Source organism: Mus musculus, chromosome 7 (assembly GCF_000001635.26).
Source record: "Mus musculus strain C57BL/6J chromosome 7, GRCm38.p6 C57BL/6J".
NCBI lineage: Eukaryota > Metazoa > Chordata > Mammalia > Rodentia > Muridae > Mus > Mus musculus.
Genome location: NC_000073.6, coordinates 24,396,457 through 24,423,166, shown reverse-complemented (window position 1 = coordinate 24,423,166; position 26,710 = coordinate 24,396,457). Strand labels below are relative to the sequence as shown.

General features: G+C 52.2%; 1 protein-coding gene across 4 annotated transcripts; it reads right to left on the bottom strand.

Annotated features, from left to right (window-relative positions):
* Nucleotides 1-389: 389 nt before the first annotated feature.
* Smg9 (smg-9 homolog, nonsense mediated mRNA decay factor (C. elegans)) lies at nucleotides 390-25,650 on the bottom strand. 4 transcript variants are annotated; one of them, XM_006540378.4, is made up of 14 exons: nucleotides 23,276-25,650; nucleotides 19,620-19,775; nucleotides 17,566-17,640; nucleotides 17,215-17,470; nucleotides 17,035-17,132; nucleotides 15,534-15,646; nucleotides 8,117-8,228; nucleotides 6,573-6,668; nucleotides 6,161-6,246; nucleotides 3,047-3,153; nucleotides 2,484-2,591; nucleotides 2,226-2,354; nucleotides 1,903-2,047; nucleotides 390-867 (listed from the first exon to the last, which is right to left on the bottom strand). In XM_006540378.4, the coding sequence occupies exons 2-14, from the start codon at nucleotides 19,767-19,769 to the stop codon at nucleotides 789-791; spliced, it is 1,554 nt and encodes a 517-aa protein (XP_006540441.1). In that variant the 5' UTR covers nucleotides 19,770-19,775; nucleotides 23,276-25,650; the 3' UTR covers nucleotides 390-788. The 4 variants fall into 4 exon arrangements, with proteins under 4 accessions (XP_006540441.1, NP_082323.1, XP_006540440.1 ...); NM_028047.2 differs by having other exon boundaries at nucleotides 17,215-17,479; nucleotides 23,276-23,539; XM_006540377.1 differs by lacking the exon at nucleotides 23,276-25,650 and adding an exon at nucleotides 23,100-23,241 and having other exon boundaries at nucleotides 17,215-17,479.
* Nucleotides 25,651-26,710: the final 1,060 nt, after the last annotated feature.

Sequence of the window (26,710 nt, the reverse complement as noted above, 5' to 3'; positions counted from 1 at the left end):
GATCTAGGGCCTGCTTTGGGAAGCAGAACCGAGAAGGACCACCATGTGCAAGTGAGCGGAGGAGGCGCACACATTGCTTGGGGTCTGAGGCCAGGGATATCCAAGCTGTTTCCAAGAGTCAATCCATAAGGGCGAGAGAAGGGCTAAGGGCAAACACAGCATGTTACATGATGGCCCTATTATCTATTCATTTATTTAGTCAGGGTCTCATGTGGTTGGCTGAAGCTGGCCTTGAACTCTTGATCCTGTTTCTATCTCTCCATGAGCTTATAGGCCGAGTCACCGCACTTGACAATTCTACCTTTTTAGCCTAAGTCAGGCACTGTCTTTATGTAGGCTCTAGTGACAGGATTAGCTGCCCTCTGTTCGAGAAAGAACAAACCCCAGAGCAGGCTCTGTGACCACATTTATTCGAACCATCAGACCCTCGTCTTGAAAAGCTCTCCAGCCCCAACCCCGTTTCCCACGGAAGGCCTGGAGTCAGACTCAGTGGGGTCAGGCTTCCTGGCACATTGACTCCTCCTCCTGCTGCTGCTGGTCTCTATGGAGATTTGGGAAAGGCTGCTCATACCAGGCTCGGGGTGGGATCTCTTAGTCACCCTGTGAGCAGCCCCCCATTTGAGGGAGGGGCTGGCCTCAGACACCTCACGTCTCTCAGCGGGAAGCCACGATCCCTCTGCCAGGCCTCTGTCACTCTCCTCCCTTGCTGGAGGGTGGCTGTGCCCTCACTGTCCACAGGACAGCCCACAGGACAGGGCAGTTCCCTGCATGCTGCTGCTCCCTCGGCATCAGGCCAGCAGGCGGCTGTACTCTGCCAGGGCTGAGGACTTCTTCACCCCATCCCAGATGCGGGCAGCGTAGTGGAACCTGTGTGTGGAGGTCTGTAGTCAGGGTGGCAAACTAAGGCCCAAATAAGTTCCAGCTTACAAGTGAGCTTCCCAGAGCCTTCAACAATGCTGTCGACCCTGATCGAGTAGCCCTGTTTCTATGCCCTGTCCCAAGGAGGCTGAGGGCAGGACTTGGATGAAGGTCCAAGTCTCCACTTAGCGTTGTGCTCTGTGGTAATAGTGTCTCCCCTCCCCTCCAGCACTGTGATGGACAAACTTATTCAACAGCAGCTACACAGCCTGGGGCCTGTCCTCCCCTCAGGCCCTGGTTCAGACAATGGCAGGAGCCTGAGCCTTGTTCTAAGCGTTCAGTGAGTGGGTTCTGCCTGTGCTCCCAACTCCTCGGCTGACTGCACCAGACACACCACTCTGGTGTTGTATCAGCTCTCTCCAACAGGCCAGGCAGGCAATGCTCCCCCGTGTGGTGCACACAGGAGCCCTGTGAAGACGGGGCTTCGAGTAGGGTATGGGAAGGTGCCAGCAGACAGGCAGGAGGGACAGAGGGACACAGAATGACACAGAGCCAAGCACAGCATTTGCGAGGTTGGGCACTCACGACCTTGAGTAAATCTCCAAGCTTAACCAGGCTCACTGATCTTTCTCCTGGCTACTGAGTGAATTCATACAAGTGTGTGACTCTGCCACGTGACATTTCCTTTGGGCCTAAATTTCTGTTTTTGAGACAGGGTCTCACTTTGAATACCACACTAGTCTGGAACTCACTATGTAGTTTAAGTTGATCTTGAATTCATAATGATCCCCCTGCCTCAGTCTCTTGAGTGCTGAGACTATAGATATGAACTACCATGCCATAAATTTCTTCCAGGAAAAACCCCTGTATCAAGCCCAAGAGGCCAGTGGGTTAGTCACACACAAGTGTCCCCTGCTGGCCTGGCAGAAGTGCTGCAGACTAGAAGGCCAGAGAGCTGGGTGTTACTGACGTCCCCCCACCACAGTGCCCTCTAGGTTGCACTAAGCGGGCTCCTCAAATGCACCCACTCCAAAGAACCCTTACCAATTCTTCTCAGTGAGGATCGTGTGTGACAGCTGTGGCCGAGCCATAGACATCACCTGGCTGCGGAGCTTGCTGACCAAGGACTGGAAGCTGGGGTGACCTCGGTACCCAGGCAGGAGGGAAAAGAGGGGGCTGGAGCCAGGTCCTGGAACAGTGGGGTGGGTATTTCAGAGTTTTGCTTCAGACCAGCTTTTCCCAAACCTCTCCAGTGCTGAAACACACAGCCCTGAGAAAGGCCCCAGCACCAGTGGCAAGCCAGAGTTCTCCCAGCCCCAGGGCAGGTTGCCTCCCCATGGCCCAGATGTCCCCTAGGGTAACTCTACCTGCTCGAGGTGGGTTCTCGTTCTCAGCTTCACTGTCCATGAAGGGCACCAGGAACAAGTTGACCTCAGCATCCAGGAAGTCGGGCGGCAGCCCTGGGAAGACGTTGCACTGTAGCATGGACAGCGTCCCTGGAAAGCAGACACTTCAGCTGCAGCCTGAGCTGTGGGCTGGGGTGGGGGACTGGCAGCCAGGAAGGCTCATCTGGGGGTCCTGCCTGGGAGTGGCATACAATCTATGAGAAGCTCAGAGATGCTCACCCTTGTAGCGCAGGTGGGAGTGTGCCATGAGCTGGTCAATCATCAGGTGCATCTGACGTAGCTTCCGGGGACAGAAGTCCTCCCTACGTGCCTTGTTCTGCAAGAAGACTGGGTGGGAGGGTACAGCAGTGAGGCAGACAGCGCCTGGCCTCACCACGGGATCACTACCCAGACACAAGCCAGACCTGATTCCTTCCTGATAGGATTCCCTAGCCTGATGGAAAGAGATGAGGACAGCTGTGTGATCAAGAACATTACAGGAGACTCAAAGGAGGTTAGAAAGACCACAGCAAGTGTGAACTGTGTGTGTGTGTGTGTGTGTGTGTGTGTGTGTGTAGAAGCACAATCCTTGAAGAGGGGCATCAGGGAGGACAGAGCATGCAGAGAGCAGGCAGGACACAGGACTGGAGGGTGAGCAGGTCATGGGATATACACACCAACCCAGAGCTTGTTTCTGCAGTCCTGGGATGCCAAGGACACAGAAACAGTGTGGGTCAGAGAGGAAGCCCCAGCTAACCCTTTCTGTCCCCTCATACTCCCCAGGTCTCCAGAGTGGCTCTCACCCAGGTGGGGGTAGTACTCGGTACCCTCGTCTGAGCCTGCAGAGCTGCTAGACTCGTGGCTGGGGGACGGTGTGGATGGCTTCACCATCTCTGCTGTCTGCAGGAACCTGCAGGAGTGGAGCAAAAGGCTCATGATCACACATGGACACCCTCCCACCTTCTGGGGAGGACTCCCCTTGAGATTCTGATGAGAGCTACAGCCCTGCAATGCAACACCAGCCCATGGACACCTGTACCAATTGTGCACTACCTTTGCGTTTCCGTGTGTGTGTGTGTGCTGGGCAGAGTTGGGTGACTGTGTGGGGTCCCCGTGCTGTGCTGCTGCTTCACCCCAGTCCCTGTCCTGCACCCAGGCTCTGCCTCCTCCAGGCTGAGAACCGCGCACTCTGCAGCCTTCCCACACTGGCTTCTTAACAATATGCATTTAAGGTTCCTCCGTTCCTTTCATAGCTTGACAGCTCATTCTTTCCAGGGCTGAGTAACTCCATTGTCTGGATGGACCCACTTCATCCAGTCAGCCTCTCACGGGCAAGCCGGCTGCTTTCACGCGGCCATTATGAACAAAGGTGCTATAAATACCCGTGCACAGGTCTTTATGTGGATGTATTTTCACTCTGTGCTATTTTCCAAGTGTGTAACAGTAAATAAAACAAACCTGCTATCTAATGGGAAAAAGAGACTGCTAGTACTTGGGCATTCTCCTAAGTGTTCACCCACAGTTGCGAGGGCCCACCTGCAGACCATGGTCCCAGCAGAACACAAGTCCCACAGGAGCCGCCTGCTCTGTGTTCTTCACACCTGTGTGCCCAGAGCTTGGCATGCATGGGGGTCTTTACTTGTATGAATGAGCAAGCAGGGGCTGCTCCAGAATCATATCACTCAGATACGGCCACAACCCTGCCTGGCAACACCTTGTCTGTTGTTGGGGAGACCCACTACTCAGTCCCATCTCTAGTGTTGGATATCCAAGAGCAACTCACTTAAGAACACACGGCTTTGGGCCAGTCCTTCTAATAGCTGCTACTACAAACTGTTTAGGGCCAGACAGCAAACTCATGGTTATGTTAGATTCTGATCTAATTATAAGAGAGTTTTCAATTTACTCAAATAGAAATGGCTAGAGAAGTTAAGGTTTAATGGTTCAGATATACTTTACATAGATAGTCTTAAAAAACATCAGAAATCCACAGAATGTCACATTTAATGTTACTTCAATATTAAGGATCATTTGACCATGAGACATGTCTGCTCCTGACAGCACCCCCTTCATTGTTCAAAGAGGACATTGAACATCTTTACTTCAAGGCAAGGCTGCTCATTATGGCAAGGTAGCCATGGGGCAGAAATTGCCTATTTCATCTTCAGACAAAATACTGTCTAAAGAGGACAAACAGATGTGGGATAGTTGATTACTAATCTCTGCCAAGAGAGGGTAAGCTAGTCTTTCATATTCCTACTCCATTGCTAGGTCTTCCACATGGCTCTGGGCCAAAAGGCTGAACACAAATGCTCCGATGTTATAAGAAATTAGGGGACTGTCCAGGGAGTCAGCTCTCTACAACTGTTTAAACAGCTTTGTTTTGTGCTTCTCATATTTTCAGGTAATATTTAATTTGTTTTTGGATTTATGACGAGATTGAAGACTAGTTTAGTCTCGTAATCAAACTTAACTTGTTTAGCATTGAGATGTGATATACACTTGAAAGGATGGTTTTCAGACAGTAATGCAAATCGGAGCATAATTCAGGTATAGAATTGTAATCTAAGTTAGGATAGAAGGTAGAGCACTTTATCTAAATTGACAAATATGATGGACTAGATGTTAAGTACATATTATATTTTACCATTTAGTAATTGTAAGGATCGTGCTCAATTTATATCTGAGAGAAAAGAGCCTTTTAACTGGACAAGAAGGGAGGGGGAAATGTGGGATACCCTAGTGCTGTATTTTGATGTTAATTCTGCTTTCTCAAGAGGGGCTGCCCCCGGGGAGAAATAGATCTCTACTCAGGTGACCTCACTGAACCTTCTGCCCATTCTGAATGGCCAAATAAAGGCTGGAGCCGATGACTGGGCAGTGGAAGGGAAAGGTGGGACTGGCAGAGGGAAAGCGATGGAGGAAGAGGAGGTGGAAGGAAGATGGAGCAGAACAAGATGGCCTAGAGAAGCCACAAGTAACAAGGAGTCTCACAACTGAGGAATAAATTAGTATAGTGATAGATCTGCCCAGTCTAGGCATGTAGCTTATAAATATAGTAACTGGTTGTGTGATTTTTATACGGGCTTATTGGGTAAAAAAATTACTACAGCACACATGCCTGCTGCAGACACAGCTGCTGGAAAACAACACTCCAATGGCTGAAGAAGCCTGGCCCCATAAACTCTGCACCAGCCTGTGTCAGACTCTGCATGTACTGCTGGGACCTGCACTGAGGGAGGCCATCAGACCTGTGGGATTCCTCTAGAGTGGCCATGGTGGGGGCTGGGCAGGGGAGGGAAGGTCGGAGGAAGCACTTCCAGCCGGGAAAGGAACATGAGGAGAGCACCTTGCAACTGAGCTGCACGGCTAGCCAGATGCCGGGGCTAGCCAGATGCTGTCGGGCGGCCTTCCTGATGGGGAGGAGCCCTATAGGGCAGCACAGAAAGGGCTCTGCCGCCTACTCCAGTGAGGTGAGGTCTGGAAGGGGGGTGTGCTTTGCATGGGTGTTGCACAGGCCTTTCCTCCACATAAAACACCATCTTCATGACTTTAGCTGTGCCCGCTGTCAAAAGACCATGGCTTGGCTTGCTGACCACTGACTTCCCTCTCAGGAGGGGTGGGTGGCCATGAGACCTCACCTGAGTGGCCAGACACTCCTCCTAAGCTCGTCTGCAGCTCTGCCCTATTGCACCCGTGTGAGGACACCTAACTGGCTGGGAAGGACTAGGGAGGAAGAGGCCAACCCTGCCTCAACCACTGCCTAGTCCTCCACCGAGGAGAAGACAGCAGAGGACTTCGGTGGGGATCATCTACAGCAACAATCATTAGCAGCGTCCCTGCAGCTGCTGAGTGGGATGGCGAGGCCCTGGCCTGAGGCTCGGTCCCTCAGGCTCCATCCCTGTCTCAGCACTCACCTGTACAGACTGAGGTCCGTGAACCAATCCTGCACGACGATCACCACGTGGCACACGGTGAAGAGGAAGGCAGCTATCTGCAGGGACTGTGGAAGCAGAGGGGCACGGCTGCAGAGCAGCAGGGCAGCAGGGCTGCAGGGCAGCAGGGCAGCAGGGCTGCAGGGCAGCAGGGCAGCAGGGCTGCAGGCCAGGGCTGAGGCACACTGAGCCTCTTTCTGTGTGCAGCACTGTGGCCTGTTTCCTTACAGCCGCGTGGAACCTAAGTGTGGTCGGGCAGGAAGCAGCCGGCCTTCCACAGAGGGGCACCGGCCTGAGGTGAGGAAGTGACTGCCTGAGGCCGGGTGCGACCCTCAGCCAGAGCTGCCCTTTTCCCCACCGCCCAGCCTTTGGCAGGCTCGCTGAGAGCCCTCACCTGCATTTCCACATAGGTGTGAGGGAGGTTATACTCTGGAGGCAGTTTGCGGTCGTTATTGATGAGGTGGTCCAAGATGGATGGGCTGAGGATGGGCTGCAAAAAACGAACGGTGGACGGGGAGGGCAGGGTTACCATGAGGTAAGCTCTGAGAGTGTAGGCAAACCCTGCTAGCAGCACAGCAGGCCACTTCTAACGAGTATAGGGCTGGCAGCAAGCGGAGCTAACCACTGTACTCCAAAGCCGACGCATCTTCCCAGGCCTTGCTGTTCTCCAGTGCCTGGTGCCCAACGGCAGCTCCTGGTAAATTTCACACAGCGTGAATGAGCCCCATCCCCTTAAAGACTCTTTGTTGTTGGCTGTTTCATGTGTTTCCAAAGCTTTGCTGAAATAATTACTTAGGTCAAAAAATGATGAGTGTGAAACCTGGTGCGGATTTACAAATTACATCAGTGCCTGTTAGAGAAGCAGTGGTTCGGAACTCTCCTTAAAGCTACAGTCAACTTGCAAACTCAGTCTGACAGTCTCCCTGGCTCTCAGCACGGTGCGAGCTGTTCTGGAAGGCGCTATTTCCCAGAACGGTCCTCTCTTCTCTCTCCTCTGGCCCCTGACTCAGCCCAACTCGTGTGCAGGTCCCTGCATCCCTTGCATGATGCCCTCCTCAGGCGGCAGATTTCTGCTCTGCGTCATCAAAGCCACCAAGAGAGAATACCAACAATGGTCCAGGCCCAGAGCCCAAAATGCTGGGGATGGGGAGAGCAGACACAGCAGCCAGTCACACCGCAATGGAGGTGATGTGGACAGCAGTGGTACCGGAGGCTGGAAATGTCCAAGAAGCATGTCCCACAGGAGTCTTCAGAAGGGAGGCATGGTCCAGGCAAACAGGCAACAGCATAGAGACTGTTCTAGGACCCCAATGCTGACAGCCAAGAGCATCCAGCTCAGGTCTACCTCCTGTTTACACTACTGCTAAGACTTTACTCTCTGAACTGTAGGAACGACTCAGGCAGGCAGGCAGGCAGGCAGGCAGGGTGACTCCCCTTTTCTGAAACTCAGGGGCAGAACTGGGGAAGGACCTGAGCAAGGCTGCACAGTTCACAGACAGCTTCAAGTGGAGAGAACAGGCTGAGATAGTGAGGCCCTGCTGACTCCTCACGAGGGTGAGGACGGCAGCCAGTAGGCCTCAGTGCACACTGCCTGACGCCAGGCTGAGGCCCTGGAGGAGCAGGAGCTGAGGAAAGCTGCCCAGATTTCCACGACCCAACAGCAGTGACAGCCTGAGCAAGAACCTCGTCCCCGGTGCTGGCCAAGCACTGTGCCTGGACTGTTACAATGACTCCTCAGAGCTCCCAACAGGTAGAGCCCGCACTCCTGTCGGGTAAGACCAGGCCTGGGGGCAGAGGTCACAGGGCTGCTAAGGCTGAAGTTCAGGATCTGGACCCACACAGCTCCCAGGCCACCCCCAAAGTCATGCTGCTCAGAGATCCTTCAGGCCACTCTGACAAGAGGAAGCAATGGGCAGGGAGAGGCGCTGGGGCCCGCACCTGTGTGTCTAGGAAGACAATCCGCTCTTGGGTAATGAAGAAGTCAATGCCACTGGTCTGGTTGCCCCCTCGTTCCTTCATCTCTGCACTCTGAGCCCGGAAGACATACGCTCTGTGAGGAGGAAAATGAGGGCTGTGTGGGCTGTCTGGCTCCTCTCCTCTCATCCCCAGAGAATACCCTGAGAAGTGGACACTGGAGCTGAGATTCTCTGCCAGCCCCAGGCCTTACATCTCCACCATCTGTGGCCATAGTTGGGGGATGATGACATGTTTGTTGCCCCCAACCTTACTCCACCCCATGGGTACATTAGGTCCAGCTAAGGGAGTCAGCAGACTCATGTGCTCCCAGGCAGAGACAGCTAGCCCAACACTGCAGAGCTCAACTCTGTCCTCCTGGTCCTTAAGCCCTCCCACCTGATTGCTGTTTGTAAAGTGGAGATGATGAGGGCAGGGACACATCTTTAATCCCAGTACCAGGAAGTAAAGGCAAGCCAACTTCCATTAGTTCCAGGCTAGCTGGCTACAGAGTGAGCTACATTGTAAATAATAATAAAAATAGCCAGGTACTATGGTACATATTAATCGCAGGACTCAGTAAACAAGGGCAGGTTAATCTCTATGCAGCCAGCCTGGTCTACACAGCAAGACCTTGTTTCATTTTTTTTTTTTTTTTTTAATGGAAGCAATGATACAACCCACCCAAGTATGTCTGACTTTTGGTACTGTGACACAAATGCTGCCATCCACAAAGCTCACACTCAAGCCTGTGTACTTAGGCTACGGAGCTGGCTCAGTGGGTAAGAGTGTGCACTGTTCTTCTAGAGGATCCAGGCTACATTCCCAGCACCCAGGGCTCACGACCAACCTCACCTCCAGCAACAGGGCATCCCTTACCTTCTTTGGCCTCATGGGCACCTACATACATATGTAAATAAAAATAAAATTTCAAAACAGAGAATCACATATTTCACCTACAAAACTGCAAAGTGTTTTAAGTTATTTAACAACCTGTACTGGGCTGTGTCCATAGCCAGCCTGGGTTATATGTGGCCTGCAGGCTGAAGGACAGACCCATTTGACTCTGTGCCCCAAAGCCTAAGGCTGCTGTGAGGTTGACATACATGAAAGCACTCAGAGCATCAAAGCAGCTGCTAGCTGCCAATCACCAAGCACCCTTCTCTGTGCTGGACACCAGGATACAGCAGAGAAGCTGCCCCACCCTCGTGCTTCCTGTCAGCAGGTCTCCTCATGACAGAGCTGTGACAGCACCTGCCTTGGTGGCGGGAGGAGGCAGGGGTGGGGTGGGGTGGGGCTCTCACATACATCCTGTCCTGAAGATGCATGCGTGGAGCAGGCATCATCCTGCTCAGCAAACACTACAGAACCCACCTGACATGGCTGGCACTGGCCAGACACCAGGCAGAGCATCAGAGGAGACAAGGCCGCTGCCTCCTAAGGCTTCTTTCTGTCCAGCTGGGTGTCCGTCCCCAGCTCATTTCTGTCTAGCTCACTAATCACAGGCGCTCTGGTGCCATGGGATAGGAAGAATGGCGGTGGGGTGGGGAATCTGCTGTGAGGAGGGAAACTGCAGTGCTGTGGGCAAAAGGTGAAGGGGTTGGGAAGGACATGCCTGTGTGAGGAAAGAAGGATGCACACCAGGGCTGTAGCAGGTTGTAGCAAGGGGCAGCACGAGGGGCAAGAAGAGGCCATGTATAGCCAGGAGCACCAGCTTGGAGAGTCACGGAGCACAGGGAGGAGCTGGGGTTGGGGTGTGAGCCCTTGACGCCCTGGAGCACAGGGGCAATGAGCAGGTGTGGTTGGAAGCATCTCTGTGTTGCTGTGTACACGGACTACAGGAGCGTATGGAGGGTGGCTCAGGGGCACGGCCGCACGGCCCACCTTGGCTTCTCGTCTCCTTACCCTGCAACAACTGAGAGCGATAGTCCCTTGTGGGAAGCCACATGTGCCGTCGCAGGGTGGCGCTGGCTACCGCTGGCTACCACGCATACATAGGCAGTAAAATTTTTTGCCAAGATGAGGTTTTGAGAATTAACCAATCAGATGAGAGACAAGTTAACCAATCAGATGAGAGACAAGCTAACCAATCAGATGTGAGACATGCAAATGAGGTGGTAAGCATAACCCATGCATAACCAATCCGGGTGTGAGACACGCCTCTCCTAGGCCTATATAAGCAGCACCAGTTCTGGGCTTGGGGTCTCTTTGCCTCTGCAATCAAGCTCTCCCAATAAACGTGTGCAGAAGGATCCTGTTGCAGCGTTCTTGCTGGCAAGTCAGGGCGCACACAAGAGTCCCTCACCTGGCAATCTGCCTAGGCAAGTGCTCCATCACTGAGCTGACTCCTTTCTGTTTGTCTGTAACTTACACTACCCTTGAACTTACATGTAGTCGAGGATGACCCCGAACTCTCGCTTATGTAGCTGAGGATGGCCCTGAACTCACTATCTAGCAGAGGATGGCCTCAAATGCCTGATCCTTCTGCTTCTGCCTCCTGAAATCTGGGACCATAGGCATGCACCACATGCCTGACTGTTGTCATTCTCAGCATGCCAAATGGCTCCACCGTGCCAGATGGATTCTCTTTACAAACTTCCCAGAAAACAAGCCCACAAGGCAGGCTATGGCATTGTGGAACCCAGCACCAAGAACAGGAGCGGGGACACGGGGCGCATTCACTACACACTTGCTGAACTGAGGGAAGGCACAGAGACTGGCCCAGGGGGTCTTGACATCTGTCAAGGGGGAGAATAGCTGGGAGCAGTGGCTGGGGACACAGTGGGGGAGACGGGTTGTAAATCAGGTGAGTCCTCCAGGACCTAAGAGCCGGAACCAAAGTCTACTGCATGCATGCTCAACACAGGTATAAATGGCAACAGAGCCCAGAGCACAGGGGACATGAGAGAGGCTTCCCAGGAGCTACAGTGGCACAGTACAGGGTGGCTGTAGTTGCAACTCAGCAGAAGGGACAAGGATGGAGAGGCAGAGGGACCTCTTAGCCCCAGGCCAAGGCAACAGGGCTCCCTAACCTTTTCTGGGTTTCCACCAGGCCCTGAGACGTCCATGGACTCTTTCCCTAGAAGAAAAACTTGACAGTGAAGCAGAGGGACTGTGGCACAGAAGCCAGCCTAGGCTACGTAGGGAGACCCTGTCTTAAAGAAATGAAACACAACCCCTACCCCTCAATAAATCCAACAACAATAAAACTGTGGCTCGGAACACTCATCTGTGCCACGAGGGCACCCTTTGTGGAAAGCCGAGCCCTAGCTCCTGGAGACAGCTTGGCCCTTACTGTGTCTGGAGGGGAACTCAACTGAGAAACTGCTTCCATTAGATCAGCCTGTAGGGCTGGCGAGATGGTTCAGTGGTTAAAAGTGCCGACTGCTCTTCCGAAGGTCCTGAGTTCAAATCCCAGCAACCACATGCTGGCTCACAACCATCCTTAACGAAATCTGATGCCCTCTTCTGGAGTATCTGAGGACAGCTACAGTGTACTTACATATAATAAATAAATGAATAAACACACAAATACATAAATTAAAAAAAAAAGATCAGGCTGCAAACAAGCACACAAGGCATGTTTAAAATGGGGGAGGGCCTAGTCCACTGTGGGCTCATGGCCATAGAAAAGCAGGCTGAGCAAGCCAGTAAGCAGCCCTACTCCATGGCTTCTGCAGCAGCTCCTGCTCTAGGTTCCTGCCCTGGCTTCCTTCAACGATTAACACCGATGTGGAGACCAAATAAACCCTTTCCTCCCAGCTTGCTTTGGTTATGGTGTTTTATTACAGCAATAGAAACCCTGATTAAGATAAATTGGTACCAGGATAGTGGGGTATTGCTATGACAGACATGACCATGTTTTGGGGAAAGACTGTGGAAGGACTCTGGAATTTTGGACTACAAATGCCAGTGTTGAGGTTTGGTCTGTTGCTATGTATTGTAATGCTAGGTGTGGGCCCCCAAGGTCTGGTTGCCCTAGAGACAAGAGAGTCCACACACAGACCCAAGTGACCTACATGACCTTGCCTCCAAGTTATTTCTGATTGGTGAATAAAAATGCCTACAGCCTATAGATGAGCAGAATTGAGATAAGCGGGGTGGGGAGGTGGGGGTAGGGGTAATGAAGTGAGGAGGGTGGGTGGTTCGCTTGGTGTAAGAGGAGACCACGGGGAGAGATAGAAAGGAAGGTAGGACAGAAGATGCAAGCCATGGGGTAGGAGTCAAGAAAGCATGGCCCTGAGGACTGGCCAAGTGGGGTTAAGAACAGCTCAGATGAAACATAACAACTTGGGGTATTGATAGGAAATAGATTTTAATAGCTTAGAGGGTAGATATCGGCCTAGCTTTAGTGCTGATAAAGGCTATTGTAAATAATAAAAGTGTGTGTCTTTTATCTGGGGACGGAATGATCAAAGGCAGGTTAGAAGCCTCTAACTGAGATGAAATATTTTCGTCAGCTACACTGCGCCCTCAGTGGGCTCCTGGGGAGCTGGACAGATGAGGATGCTGAGATCAGTGCAAGGGATGGAGGCCTGGCTTGGGAAGTTTCAGAGGGAAGTAGAAAGACTCTACTGGGGCCAATGTTTTTGTTTTGAATTAAAATTCTGTGGCTATGGTCAGCTGGGGCTGAAGAATTAGCTGTGATTAACGAGAGACCAGCATCACTGAAGTGAAACCTTTGCTTACTGGGACGGTTGATGCTGGTTGGCTGGAGCTGAGAAACTAGCCATGATTAAGAAGAAACCGGAATCCCTGAGGTGAAATTCTCTGGGAAATACTTCCTAAGAGTCAGCACACAGAGGTGCGTTCCAGGGGTGGCCGAGGTTGTACCTTGCACTGGTGCCAAACTTGGTAATGCAAGAATCAACACCCCGGGGGTACTGGCCTTGAAGGCATGAAGGGGTCATGGAGACCAGCTGAGGCTTAGCACTGTGAGGGGCCAGGAGAGGCCATGGGTGAAGGTGCAGCCTCAGTGACAGTTGAAGGCCCAGAACTGAAGGTATCATGCAAAGAAGTTGAGGCTTGGTGCTCTGAAGAGAGAGAGCCTATGGTGAAAGTGCAGCCCCACTGTAGAAGATCCCAGCGAGTACCACGGCATGACCACCAAAAACAGCAGTGGAGTGGAGTCAGCCAGAGCCTAGAAGCCACACTGTGTGCTGTAGAGGGCAGTGCTGGAGAAGTTACGCAGGCCTTTGGTGGAGCTCAGAGGATGTGAGTGAACCCCAGACACTGTACACTGAATTATTCATCCTGCCGTTCGCATCTGATTCAGAGTGTGCCCTGGTCCTTCCCTCTTGAAATAAAGTATTTAACTCAATTTGATTTTCACAGGAGCCCACAGTTGAGATTCTCAACTTTTAAGAGATTTTGAATTTTTAAGGAGATGGATATTTTAAAGGGACTTAACTTTTAATGTGTTTGGATTTGTAAAGATGGTGGGACTTTTAAGTTAATTATGTTTTTAATATGATCTTGGGGATCAATAAGAAAGAACAGTCGTGGTTTAACAGTGATGTTTGTTGTCAAGCTGACAAGGGGTCAATTGTGATGGCTGGTTTTATGTCAACTTGACACATGCTAAAGTCATCTGAGAGAGAACCTCAATTGAGAAAACGTCTCCATAAGACCAGGCTGCAGGCATGCCACAGGGCAGTGCTTCTCTACCTTTCTAATGCTGTGACCCTTTAACATACCTTCTCATATTGCGGTGACTCCAACCATAAAATTACTTTTACTGCTACTTCATTACTGCAATTTTGCTACTGTTATGAATCATAACATGTTAAAGAAGGTCGTTCAACCCCTGAAACAGTTGAGACTCAGAGAACGGCTGCTGTAAGGCATTTTCATAATGAGTGATTGATGTGGAGGGCCCAGCCCATTGTAGGTGGTGCCATCTCTGGGCTGGTAGCCCTGGGTTCTATAAGAAAACAAGCTGAGCAGGCCAGTGAGCAGCCAGTGAGCAGCACCTCTTCATAGAGGTGCTCTGCGATTCAGCTCCCGCCTCCAGGTTCTGGCTGTTTGACTGCCTTCCTTCAGTGATGAGTTACGATGTGGAAGTGTAAGTCAAATAACTAAACCCTTTCCTCCTCAACTTGCTCTTGATCATAGTTCAACATAGCAACAGTAACCCTAAGACACTCCCCACCCCAGCCCATATTCTGAGTCTTCCTTTGGTCTTTTCCTCCCTGCCCTCCCTGCTCCTGCTCGGATGTGTAGGGGAGAGGGGGTGGCGTCCAGAGAGAGGCATTGGGTTGAGTCAGCCTTCAGGAGATGGTAGGGAGAGCCTGGTGGACACGTGTGTGACCATGTGCATGACAGGGAGAGACAGGGCATGTGACTTAGGCTGTGTGTCAGGTCACTCTGTGGTACGGGTGTAGGGCTTAGTTAATGTGTGATGCACACATACAGGGGTCACTTGTCCCACTTGTATCTGGAGAGCTTGTCTGTGGGAGGGCCAGGCTTCCCTGTCTGTGCCCGGGCCAGGACACAGCTCTCCAGGCCCTCCTCCTTAACCTCTCCTCTAACGCTACCATTTATCTCCATCACACCTCTCCCGACTCAAGACCCGCGCACAGGCCAGGGCATCCTCTCTACTCCTTCCCCACAGGCAGAAACGTAGGAGGCCCGGGGCTGGTGCAGAATCCGCCCCCACCAGATGGCTCTCCTTGCCCTACCTCCCAGATCACCAGGCACCCTTAACTTTTTGGCTCTGTGCCAGCTGCTTCATTCTTTTCTTTTCTTTTTCTTTTTTTTTTTAGTTTTTTTGATATAGCCCTGGCTGTCCTGGAACTCCCTCTGTAGACCAGGCTGGCCTCGAACTCAGAAATTTGCCTGCCTCTGCTTCCCAAGTGCTGGGATTAAAGGCGTGCGCCACCACACCCGGCATCTGCTTCATTCTTTCAAACTCCACTTGAGGGAGGGGCTGGCGAGATGGCTCAGGAGTTGAGAACACTGGCTGCTTTCCCCAGGACCAGATTCAATTTCCAGCACCTAAAAGGAGGCTCCCACCATCTGTGACAGCAGTTCCAGATCCGAAGCCTTTTCCCAGGCACCGAGCACACAGGTAGCACACAGACATTCTTACAGGTACGACACCCAGAGGCATTAAAATATGACAAGATAAATGTACTCGAATAGTAGGAGCTGAAGTCAACCAGAGGAGATCTGGCACCAAGCCTGCGGCAGCCACCATCTTTCAAAGCCTTAGTGACTTTATTCCCCTTCCTGGCTGGGAGCTAGACTCAGCTAGCCCACACTCTTCCTGTCTCTGAAGGTGAGGCCAGGCAGGGGAAGCCACTTGGAGCCCTGCAGTTCTGATACCCAGTCCGTCCTCCCCACGGGCGGCCACCTTCCCCTGCTCTCCCGGCCTCCTCCAGCCCTGCCCAATGCCCCTCACCTCTGGTCTTCCTCTGGAGTGTTTGCAGACAGCAGTGACATGACCATGGACTTGCCTGTCCCCTGGAGGCCTAAGACACCGACCACTAACACGTCCGTCTGATCCAGCAGGTACTGGGGGGCAATGGGGAACATGAGCCTCACAAGCCTGACAGGCATGGTCAGGCCCCTTTGGTAGGCTCACCCACCCACTTGGCCAGTCTCACTCCCTTCATCTGGACAAAGGGCCGTGTTGTGGCAGGTTCATGTGTAAGGCTCTGAACCCCCGCCCTAGAGTCTGGAAAAGCTGAGTGAGAAAGCCTCCTGTGGTTGAGAAGTGGAAGGGTGTCTACAGTCACACAGCCTGACTGCACAGGGCCACACCGAGGCTAACACTGTAAGATCTGGGCAGGAGATTAGAGAAAGGAACTGTGTCTGGAGCTTTAAACACCTGAGACCTTTGCCTTGGGGCCACCAGCTCTGCTGATCTTTACCACTAGGGGGCGGAGGAGTCTCTTCCAAAAGCCAACTGATTTGCTGGCACTTCTCCAGAATCACCAGAGGGACTCAGGAAAAAATAAAATAAAAAAAGGCCTCGGGCCAGGGTTTAATGAGCCCCTGTACCTTAAAGCCAAACTACTCAGGACTGGGTGTTCACTGTGGTAGGTGGATTCCATGTGGCTATTTCACTTCATTAAACTGAAACAAAACTGACAACTCTGTCTTCAGCCCCAGGGAGTTACAATGACAAGGACTTGCTCAGTAGCCCTGCACAGTGGAGGAGGTTGCCACACTAGGTAGCTCAAACAAGCCACTTTATCACTGCAGAAAAGGGCCACTGTGGAGCAAGCAGGCAGGGCCAGGTAACACACAGACCTGGTGTGTAGCACTAACAGGCTGGGGCTAAGAGGTGAGAGGGGCAGTCCTTCCAGAGCATGCGCAACTGTGGAAAAGCCCTGAGCAGAGCACAGGTGTGCGGGCCTAGCAATGTAAGGCTCTAACTAGAGCAAGGGCTGCTGGGAAGGAGCCTCTGGTTGGCACTGTGAAGACAGCATGGGGCTAGATCTAGGAGTGTAGGAGCAGGCTCAGGACCTTCCTCTGGTGTGCAAAGGCACAGGAGTTCTGGGGTATAGGGTAGCAGGGATGTTTACCAAGAGATGTCAGAGCAATCAGGGTTTCAACCTGCCCTGGTGTCACAGGCCTGCCATCCAAGCTATTTAGGAGGCAGAGGCAGGAAGACAGGCAGTTCAAGGTAGCCCAGGCAACTTAGTAAGACCCCACTTCTGAACCAAGAGTAAGAAACAGTCTGGGGCTGTAGCTCAGAATGGAAAACTCACCTAGCAAGCACAAGGCCCCGGGGTCAATGCTCACCGCCCCTCACACTATCAACAAACCATGACTCTCAACTACCAGCCCTCTAAGCTGGATGAAATTCAGGCCTGACTGATGAGACCCCCTCAGGTCCCGAGGGCCGTTCTGTTCTGGAGGGGTGTGGACGGAGGTGCGGGGCCTGGGGAGCCTACCTCAATGGCACTGTCACACCAGTTCATCTGGTCGTCTACCAGCTTGATGCTGTGCTTCATGCGCTCTGGGGGCAGGAGCTTAGCCTGGCCCACCACAGCTGGATGGAGAGAGGAGACAGGACAGTGAGGGTCTCCGGGAGGCAGGAGCTGGTCCCTGCCCAGCCTGTGGGGTTCACTCACGGTCCATGGCAGTTGGGGCAGCAGTGCCCATGCCCCGGTTTTGAATCTGGTACACAGGCTGTGTGGGTCTCTGCCCCTCCTTCTCTCCCTTGGGTGGTGCAGGGGCCGTGGGGGGCGGGGGCGCAGTACCTTCAGGGGTGGAAGCCCCTGTTCCAGCCACAGGCCCCTTCCCCTCCTCACGTGGCTTCATGAGCACAATGGGTTTCTCCAGTGGGGCCGGGGCTGGCGGTGCAGCTGGCGCTGTACTAGGTGGCGGCTGCTTTGACTGTGGGGTGAGAAGGTTGCCGGGCACTCGGGAGACCTCCTATCACCCCCTCCTCCCGCCTCCCTCCTGAGGTCCTCCACACTCACCCGCTCAGCTGGGGGCTTTGAGAGGATGATGGGGGTTTTCTGCATGACGTTAGTGCTGGGGTCTTCGCTGCCATCCTGAGGAGAGGGAACGCAGCTGTTTGTCTAGACGGCCTCCATGGTGCCTCCCCACCCTACCCATGAAGGGGAAACTTCTGGGTTGTTTGGAAAGTCAGTTATGTCAAATGATGTTTTGCTGGGGGACACAAAGGATGTGTGAAAGGATGTCTTGCTAAAGCAGACATGGGAAAGAATGTTTTCCTGAAGCAGACCCAGGTGAAAGGACATTTTGATACAGCAAAGATGTGAAAGGACTCACGATGGAGGAGTGTAGCTATGACCCTATAGACTGTGGGACGAGCACTGAGCATTGGTTCTGCCTCGCTATTCTTCGCTAAGGCACGATTGTATTGATTTGCTTTATATTGCGTTGTTGACCTCCACTTGTGGTAACGCCTCCACCACTGAGAGAAACGCAGGCTCGTGAGGTTCCTGCGGCAGCTTGCTGCTTCTGTAGTCTCCCCTCAGGCTGATTGGCCAACCTTGCAGTTTCCTCAGGATTGAACTACAGCTGCTGGTTTGTGCTTGGTGTCTGCCTGCCGGGAGGACTTTGGTGTCTGCAGCTGCTGAGCTGTATTTGGTGTTTGCTATGGGACTGAACTGATGACAAAGAAGATTGAGCTCGCCCCCAAAGAACTATTGCTGAGCAGGTCCACTTCCCCCATAGCCTAATAACTTTTCTCTTCCACTGCCTCTGCTGGGTGGTGGACAAGAGGAGAGGTTGGACACTTATTAAAAGTAGGTTGTAAAGGAAAAGTACCTACATACCCAGATGCTGGTACCACGCCCATGAGGCTGAGAAACCCATATAGAACCCGGCTACCTGACTCCAGTCTGACATCCTCACCACTCCCAACAGCCTCCTCTGCTGGACCAGCCCCATGGGAAGGAGTGAGGGCTTGGAGCTTTGCAGATGGGGTGGGGACACATCCCAGCAGCAGAGCAGTAATCTAAGTAACTGGTAACCTACTCCTATCTGTTCAAGTGTGGGGGTGGGGCAGGAGTCCCACCCTCATAGGACTAGTATACAGCCTATGTATTACCCAGTAGGACAGCTGACACGTGGCAGATGCCTGCTCTGTGGGAGCCACTGGGATCCTTGCTACCCTGATTGCCAAGCCTTGGCCCGGCCCTGCTCTCATGGGCTAACGGACTTTCCTAGACAGACCCCTAGTCAGAGGGGCAAGGCCTAAGCTTCAGGCCTGCTTATGCCTGAGGTTACTCTGGACCCTCAGCGGACCTGTATCTCCTGAAACCCCGCTCACTCCATTGGTTCATAGGCTCGGTACAACCCCAGGATGAACAAAGTGCTTTGGCAAGGACAGCTCTGAGGGAAGACCTGCAGGATGGAGGCTGAGGGTGGGGGTGACAGCTGAGCTCATGAGGCGGGGCATCTAAGTAATGGATGGATGAGAGAGAGAGAGAGAGAGAGAGACAGACAGACAGAGAGACAGAGAGAGAGAGAGAGAGAGAGAGAGAGAGAGAGAGAGAGAGAGAGAGAGAGAGAGAGAAAAGATCTGCAGGAAGAGGCTAAGGTCAGATCTAAGGCAGGGTGTACAAAACTTGGAGAGGAGCCCCGTCTGAGACCAAGGTAAGATTCAGAGCAGCTTCTTCAGGGATTACAGCTGACAAGATGCAGGAAGACCAGGGCATTTCCCCAAGGGCTATGTGTGACACAGTCCACGCAAGGGTCTGGGAAGCTCCCCGAGACACAGCATCCAGAGAGGCAGGGGAACATAATGCTAGGTGCTGTTGGTGGTGACATGCGACTCCTTAAAATGGGAGCTGAGGTCAGTTCTGGTTCAAGCCTCCAATGCAGTTCCTCTTCGTCAAAGCCCAAGCCCTGTGAGGGCCTTGTGGGATCTGAGCCCACCTCCCCTTTATTCTCCCTCCTGCCGCCCGAGGGCAGCTTTGGACACAGACATGTCCACTGCCCCTGGATGGAACCTTGTTGAGCTGGTGGGAGGGGCTCCACTAAACTGGAATCCTGCACTCACCCGTCTCTCTCTTTCCCAGGGGGCAATGTAGTCTCTCTCCCGACCACCAGGTCCAGAAAGGTTCTGGGGGCCACTGGAGCCTGGCTCCTTCCACCGCCGCCGCCGCTCTATCCCGTAGAGCCCAGGCTGACTGTGCCCAGACTCCGACATGGTCACCTGGAAGGAACAAGGAGGTTTTGGTGCAAAGGGAAGGTTTCTCCATGGGCTCACCTGACTGCATGAGGTTCTTCATAAAAGGAGGCCGCTCAGTGGGTAAAGGTGCTTGCCACCAAGACTGCCCTAAGATCAATCCTCAGGACCCACATGGTAGGAGAGAGGCACCGATTCCACACGCAAAGTAACCAGTGCTTCCGGCCTCCGCAGACACCTGCACTCATTACACCCACCCACCCACTCTTAACAACAAACCCAAAACCCACAAACAAACCAGAGGCTGGAGAGAGTGCACATGACTCTTGTAGAAGGCCCAAGTCCTACTTCCAGCATCCACACAGGATGCTCACCAGCATCTCTGGCTCTAGGGAACCACTGCCCCCTTCTGGCTTCCTTGGGTACTGCATGCATGCGCATGTAATCGCACACATATACACACAGAGAACAAACAGCCGCAACTGGAGCTGTGTGGCTGTGGCGGCAGCCGGCTGCCAGTGGCCTCCTGTTTATGCTGACTTCTTCCATTCTGGTGAGGTTAACACACAGCACCCAGAACACACTTCTCAAGCTGTTTTTGCAATTAGGTGTGCCAAATGGTGTGGCAACAGAAGGGTGGCTTGGAAGCATTCAGAAACTTCCCTTTACAGAAACAGGTACATGTCTTTTGCCTCTTCCGCCTCTTGGCTAAAAGGCAGCTACCCCGACTTTCAAGGCAACTTAGTGGAAATCATGGTAAAACAAGACACAGGGTGTTGGTAGTCCCCAGATAACCTTACACTGCCTACCTCTGAAGCCAGTGAGAAACAAATCTATGTCTCTCTTTTGGGACCAAAGCTATTTGCAACTATTGAAGTGGTCCAACAGGAGTATAACTTACAGGAGCACAGTCACATAGAAACGAGACAGTCTCCTTCCCATAGGCAACAAGTCCCCCTGTTGAAGGACTCTCGATCACCCATTCATGTGTGGTGACAATGTTGGGGCTCACTCCCACGGGCCCTTTTATCTACCTGGTTCCACTAGGTTCCTGTAGACCTACTTTCAGAACATGTGGACCAACATGTTCTGGACTGTTGGACTATGCAACCCACTCTCCACCTCTGGTGTTATTGGTTTCCAGGCCCCCGGGGAAAGTGTCTTGGGGTCTTTACAAGAGAATGTGCTCTAGGGACACCCCTGAGTGCTCAGCTGCCCACAGGACACTACGGGGCTGCCTGCTCTGGCTCCAGAGGTTAGGTTGGCAAACTGTGGCCTGCAGAGCAGATCTGCAATCTTCCTGTTTCCAAACACAGGGGCTCATTGAAATCTGGCCTCACAGTGACAGAGTGGCTATGGCTGGCTTCTGTGAGCAGCAGCAGTAGAGGTGGAGACAGTGTGACCCCCTAGGACCTACAAACCCAGCGTCTGGCAGTCACACTGGGTTCCCTCAAACCCTTCCCCACGTCACCCCAGGCCTCAATGACATCAACCGGCCCCCGTGACACACTCTGGAACTGACAGACGAGGCACTTTTGCTGGCCGTGTGGGGGCTTGTCTAGCCCCTCTCAGGCCCGAGTGACCTCTCCACAGCCACAAACTCGACTGACCAAGGAGGGCAAGGACCTGCTAACAGATGCTTGCTGGAATGAGTCAGGTCATAAATGACTGTTTACCGTCTAAGGCCCTCTCCCCACAGACTGGGACTCCTTCCTCCCCACAATTAACTGTCTGCTCCCCTATTATCCTGACGACCTCCCCAGTGCTTCAGAGTCTAATCCCCTGCCCCCATGGAGATCCTGTCCTCACAGTGAAGTGACGTTCACTGGGACCACCCACCCTCCTTTCAGGCAAGTGAAGTGTCCCTCTGCACACTGCTCTGGAATCACTAGTTGACTCTACTCATCAGGTCTTGTGGGGAACGATCCAGAACCTGAGACACCATCTGCCTGCAAGCTGGGACCTGCAATGCTGTTTCTAGGGTTCTCCAGGAAGAGCTCTGCATAAACTACTAAGCTGGTATTCCTGACCTCACAGAAATGAAGTCTAATCTGCATAATGTTGGGGTGGGAGCTTCTGGGTTTCTTGTGTGTGTGAGACACACACATACACATGCCTGCGTGCAAGCAGGCACAGAGCCATATCACATTTGTGGAGGCCAGGTGACAACTTCCGAGAGACCATTTTCTCTTTCCATCCTGTAGGCCGCAGGGATGGAAGTCAATTCTTTGGCCTTGTGGTGGCCCCGTTACCTGATACAACCATCCTGACAGCCCCACACTGTTTTTGCCTGGGCAAGGAGCTCTGCACATCTGCCAGTCTTGCCTCCGCAGCACTGGGATGACAAGATCGTGCCGCCAGGCTCCACTTTTTATGTGGTTGCTGGGGATCAAACCTGGGTCTTCATGCTTGCAAACAAGCACTTCACACACTGAGCTATCTTCCCACCTACATGTGAAGCACCTCTTTGGAGAATCTTCCAGAATTGACAAGTTGCTTTGCAAGAATTTCCAGGAGACCCCCAATTCTTAACTGTTCTAATGCCTTTTCTCTTGAGGCATGGTGCATTCCACAACTTAATACTGTTTCCTCCTCCTCCTCACCTCTCCCTCTCAAACAGGGTCCTGCTCTGCAGTTCAGGCTGGTCTCAAACTCATGGCGACCCTCCTGTTTCTGGCTCCACACTACTGGAATTACATGTGTGAGCCGCCTTGTCCAGTTCTATTCACGTATTTTTCTAAGTGCTTCCTAGTCTACTTGCAGTCTTTTTTTTTTTTTTTTTAAGATTTATTATAATATATAAGTACACTGTAGCTGTCTTCAGACACACCAGAAGAGGGCATCTGATCTCATTACGGATGGTTGTGAGCCACCATGTGGTTGCTGGGATTTGAACTCATGATCTCTGGAAGAGCAGTCAGTGCTCTTAACCGCTGAACCATCTCTCTAGCCCCCCTTTTTAAAAATATTATTTATGTATTTATTTATATGAGTACACTGTAGCTGTCTTCAGATACACACCAGTAGAATGTGCATCAGATCCCATTACAGGTGGTTGTGATCCACCATGTGGTGGCTGAGAATTGAACTCAGGACCTATGGGAGAGCAGTCAGTGCTCTTAACCTCTGAGCCATCTCTCCAGCCCCTACTTGCAGTCTTATATGGAGCCTCCTTCCAATACTCAGGCATGAAGAACCTCAAAATCCAATTTCCATGGAAGGTGGCCCTAGGTGTATGTCGGCTTCTTTGGGACTGTGTCCAGAAATTTCCTCCCGATACTGTTAGAAGGCTCGTACCAGCACTACAGGGACACTTTACAGTGGCTATAGTTTCTATTAATTTATTTGTACCTCCAGCTAACGGCGCCGCAATTCCGAGACCTTCACGTTCCTACTCCCATTGGCCAGCCGCCCAGCGACCTTTTAACGGCAGGGCGGGGGCGGGGCTTGAATACGCCCCACCCCCAACCCCGCCCCGTCGGCGCGCCTGCCTCTCCCAGGCTCGGGGCGTCCCCCCTTCCCCTTACCTAGGGCAGCTGCTGATTAGTTCCTGGGTCGCAGCGCGCGCTCTGAGTGACGGGAGTGCAGCGTGGGCGGGGAAGGTCCTCCACAGCCACCTGCCGTGTAAATGGTGCCGGAAGGTCACAAGCCAGAGAATGAGAGAGGCCGAGAAAACGGGTGCCGGCTATTCCGGAACAGGCCTTGGCGTCCCGGAAGCTCCCAGAGGAGGAAGAAGAGGAAGCCACAGTACGCAGCCCAACGAGTCACGGCCTGCGCTGCTAGCTCGGCGCATGCGCCGCGGGCTGGGCGCGCAAGCGAACCCAACGTGCGCGTTAGACTGAGCATGCGTGAATGGAGGTGGCTGGCTTCAGCACGCATGCGGATTACGGAGGGGCGAGGGAGTATGTTGCTGCTGAGAAGGCGCGTGCGCATTGTTTCTCTGGGCGGGCCTGCTGTTTGGCTGGGTGGGCAGCTCTGGAGATTTCGAGTTCGAATCCCGGGTCTTCTGTAGTGTTGTCAGACCGATCGGGGTAGGGTACGGCGGAAGGGAGGAATTAACGTCCTTATCTGAGCAAGCACAAGACTGATTCAGCTGGCTGCAAGAAGCGATCTTGAAGGACTTTAAGGAAGAGCCCAGCTCCTCCAAGACAGAACATCTGTAGAGAAAGGTCTAGGCTTGGACCTGTGGCACGAGGTGGGCGGCAGAAGTGGGCGGATCGCAGGGCTACAGAAGGGGCAAACATTCAAAGGACTAGGGGCACAGCCTGAAGCAGCTGGAAGGCCACTGGGCAGAGGGTGCAGTCACCCAATGGAAAGACAGCTGAGAGGCAGAAGTTCCACCTCCCCTATTGCTTTTCCTTTCTTAAAGAAAAAAAACCGTGAGTCCATCAGCCTGACCTCAAACTTACCCTCCTGTGTCTGCCTCTTCAGCATAACCTACCTGTGTGTGCCGCCACAATCAGCTCTCTTGGTTATTTGTTTGTTTGTTTGTTTGTTTGTTTGTTTGTTTTGAGACAGGGTTTCTCTGTATAGCCCTGGCTGTCCTGGAACTCACTCTGTAGACCAGGCTGGTCTCAAACTCAGAAATCCGCCTGCCTCTGCCTCCCAAGTGCTGGGATTAAAGGCAGCTCTCTTGTTTTGAGGTGGGGTCTTACTGTGTAGACCAGGCTGGTCTAGAACTCAAAGAAACCCACCTGCCTTGGCCTCAGGACTGCTGGGCTCTCCCCACCCCCTCGGCTTTTCGTTATTCTCTCCCATTCTCTTCTGTACTGAGAAAAGAGAGAGGGCCTTGCTATGTAGGATGTGCTCTACCACTGATCTGCATTTCAAGACACAAGCACACATGCGTGCTTGTCCCCAGAGCTGATCTCCATGTCAGCCTAACTCAAACAGCATCGCCTCCCTCCATGCCCCCGCCAAGCTCTTCTCTGTTCTCCTATGGGCACCTAGCTGCCAAGACTTAAAGTTTGCCTTCCCTTCGGCTTTTCTTTCAAATTTGAAAAAAAAAAAAATGTTCCTTGGAGTGCTGATAGAGGCACACTCCACGGGATTAAACCTAGAGCCCCATGCATGTTATGCATGCTAGGTAAGCACACTGCTGCCTGGGCCACATGGCCAGCTTATAAAGGATGGATATATATATAGTGAGTACACTGTAGCTGTCATCAGACACACCAGAAGAGGGCATCAGATCCCATTACAGATGGTTGTGAGCCACCATGTGGTTGCTGGGAATCGAACTCAGGACCTCTGGAAGAGCAGCCAGTGCTCTTAACCGCTGAGCCTTCTCTCCAGCCCGTGAAGAATTTTTTTATTGTTGAAGCCTGGAGACAGAAAGCACGAGTTTTTCATATTCAAGGTAACCATCAGGGCAGTGATTGGTTGGAGGGCTGTTTATGAAGAGTGCTCAATGCCACCAGATTCACTGAGTTATAAGCGGGATGTGTGCCCTCTAGGATGTGTGCGCACACATGCAGCAATGCACATTTGGATGCCAGAGGAGTCAGCAAGAATCAGCACTGTCCTTCTATCCCATGGGTCCCAAGCGCCTTTACCCAGCAGGCCACCTCACTGGGCCTTTAGTTAAGGTTTCAGCATTCATACATTTGAGGTAGGGTATTGGGGACTGAATTTAAGTAGGCTTGTTAAGCTCCCTACCACAGAGCCTTAGCCCAGCCCTCCGCTTACATGTTTTAAAGATTTCATTTTCTTTTATATGTATGAGTGCTTTGTAAGTATGATTGAGCACCACGTGCCTGCCTGGTGGCTGCCAAGGCCAGAAGAGAGTGTTGGATCCCCTGGAACTAGAGCAACAGAAGGTTGAGAGCTGCCATGTGGGTGCTGGGAATTGAACCCCTGTCCTCTGTAAGAGCAGCCAGTGCTGTTGACTACTGAACCATCTCTATTTTATTTTATTTTATTTTATTTTATTTTATTTTATTTTATTTGTGAGACTGAGTCTCAGTAAATTCCCCTTGAACTTCCTCCATAAGAGGCCTCTTCTGTCCTCCCGAGGCACAGCATGCATGTTATATATATATATATATATATATATATATATACACACATATATATAGTATATATACTATATATACATATAATATATATTTATATATATACACAAAGCATACATGTTAAATATATACATCATCATGTATACATCACACACACACATACATATATAGAGAGACACTAATATCGACCTCTGGCCTCCTCATGCACATACGGGTGAGTGCACTCATCTGCATACATGCCGCAAAGTGGGCAGAGGAGGGATTTGGCATTGTCCTTGGGCCACCGGCACCAGGCTCTGCTTCCCTGTAACTTCTATCTCTCGATAAAGCCTCCTCCCTCACTTAACAGATGCAGAAAGATGATAAGAAGACAGGAGATGCGCCTGAAGGCCCCATGCTTAGGGAGCAGCAGAGCCTGGCCCGAAAGGCAGGCTTGGCTCACTGCATGCCCTTCTCGCAGTTCTCCGTGAGGGTCAGCAGTCACCCTCCCCAGAAACCAGCTGAACTGAACTTAGCAGTTAGCAGCTCAGGCTCTTAACAGTTTTCTGCTGCTGTACGCATACGCACTCTGAATATTCCTTCTTATAAACATTCCTGTGTATACTTGATGACATGTGCTTGAGAGGATTATCTTTTTAATTAAACTATTTTGTGTGTTTATGTGTTTTGCCTGCTTGTGTGTAAATGCACCATGAGTGTGCCTGGTTCCTGTGGAGGGCAGGAAAGGGCATCAGATCCAGTGGGACTGGAGTCACAGCATTTGTTGGGAGGTGGACGCAGACATATCCTGGGTGCTGCCAACTGGGTGAGCTCCTTTAGTGAGATAGCCTGCCTCAAGGCAATGAGGTGGCAAGCAATAGGAGAAGACACAAAGCATCGCTGTGTGCACAGGTGTGTGCGTGCTCAGGTGTGTGCGTGCACAGGTGTGTGCGTGCTCAGGTGTGTGCG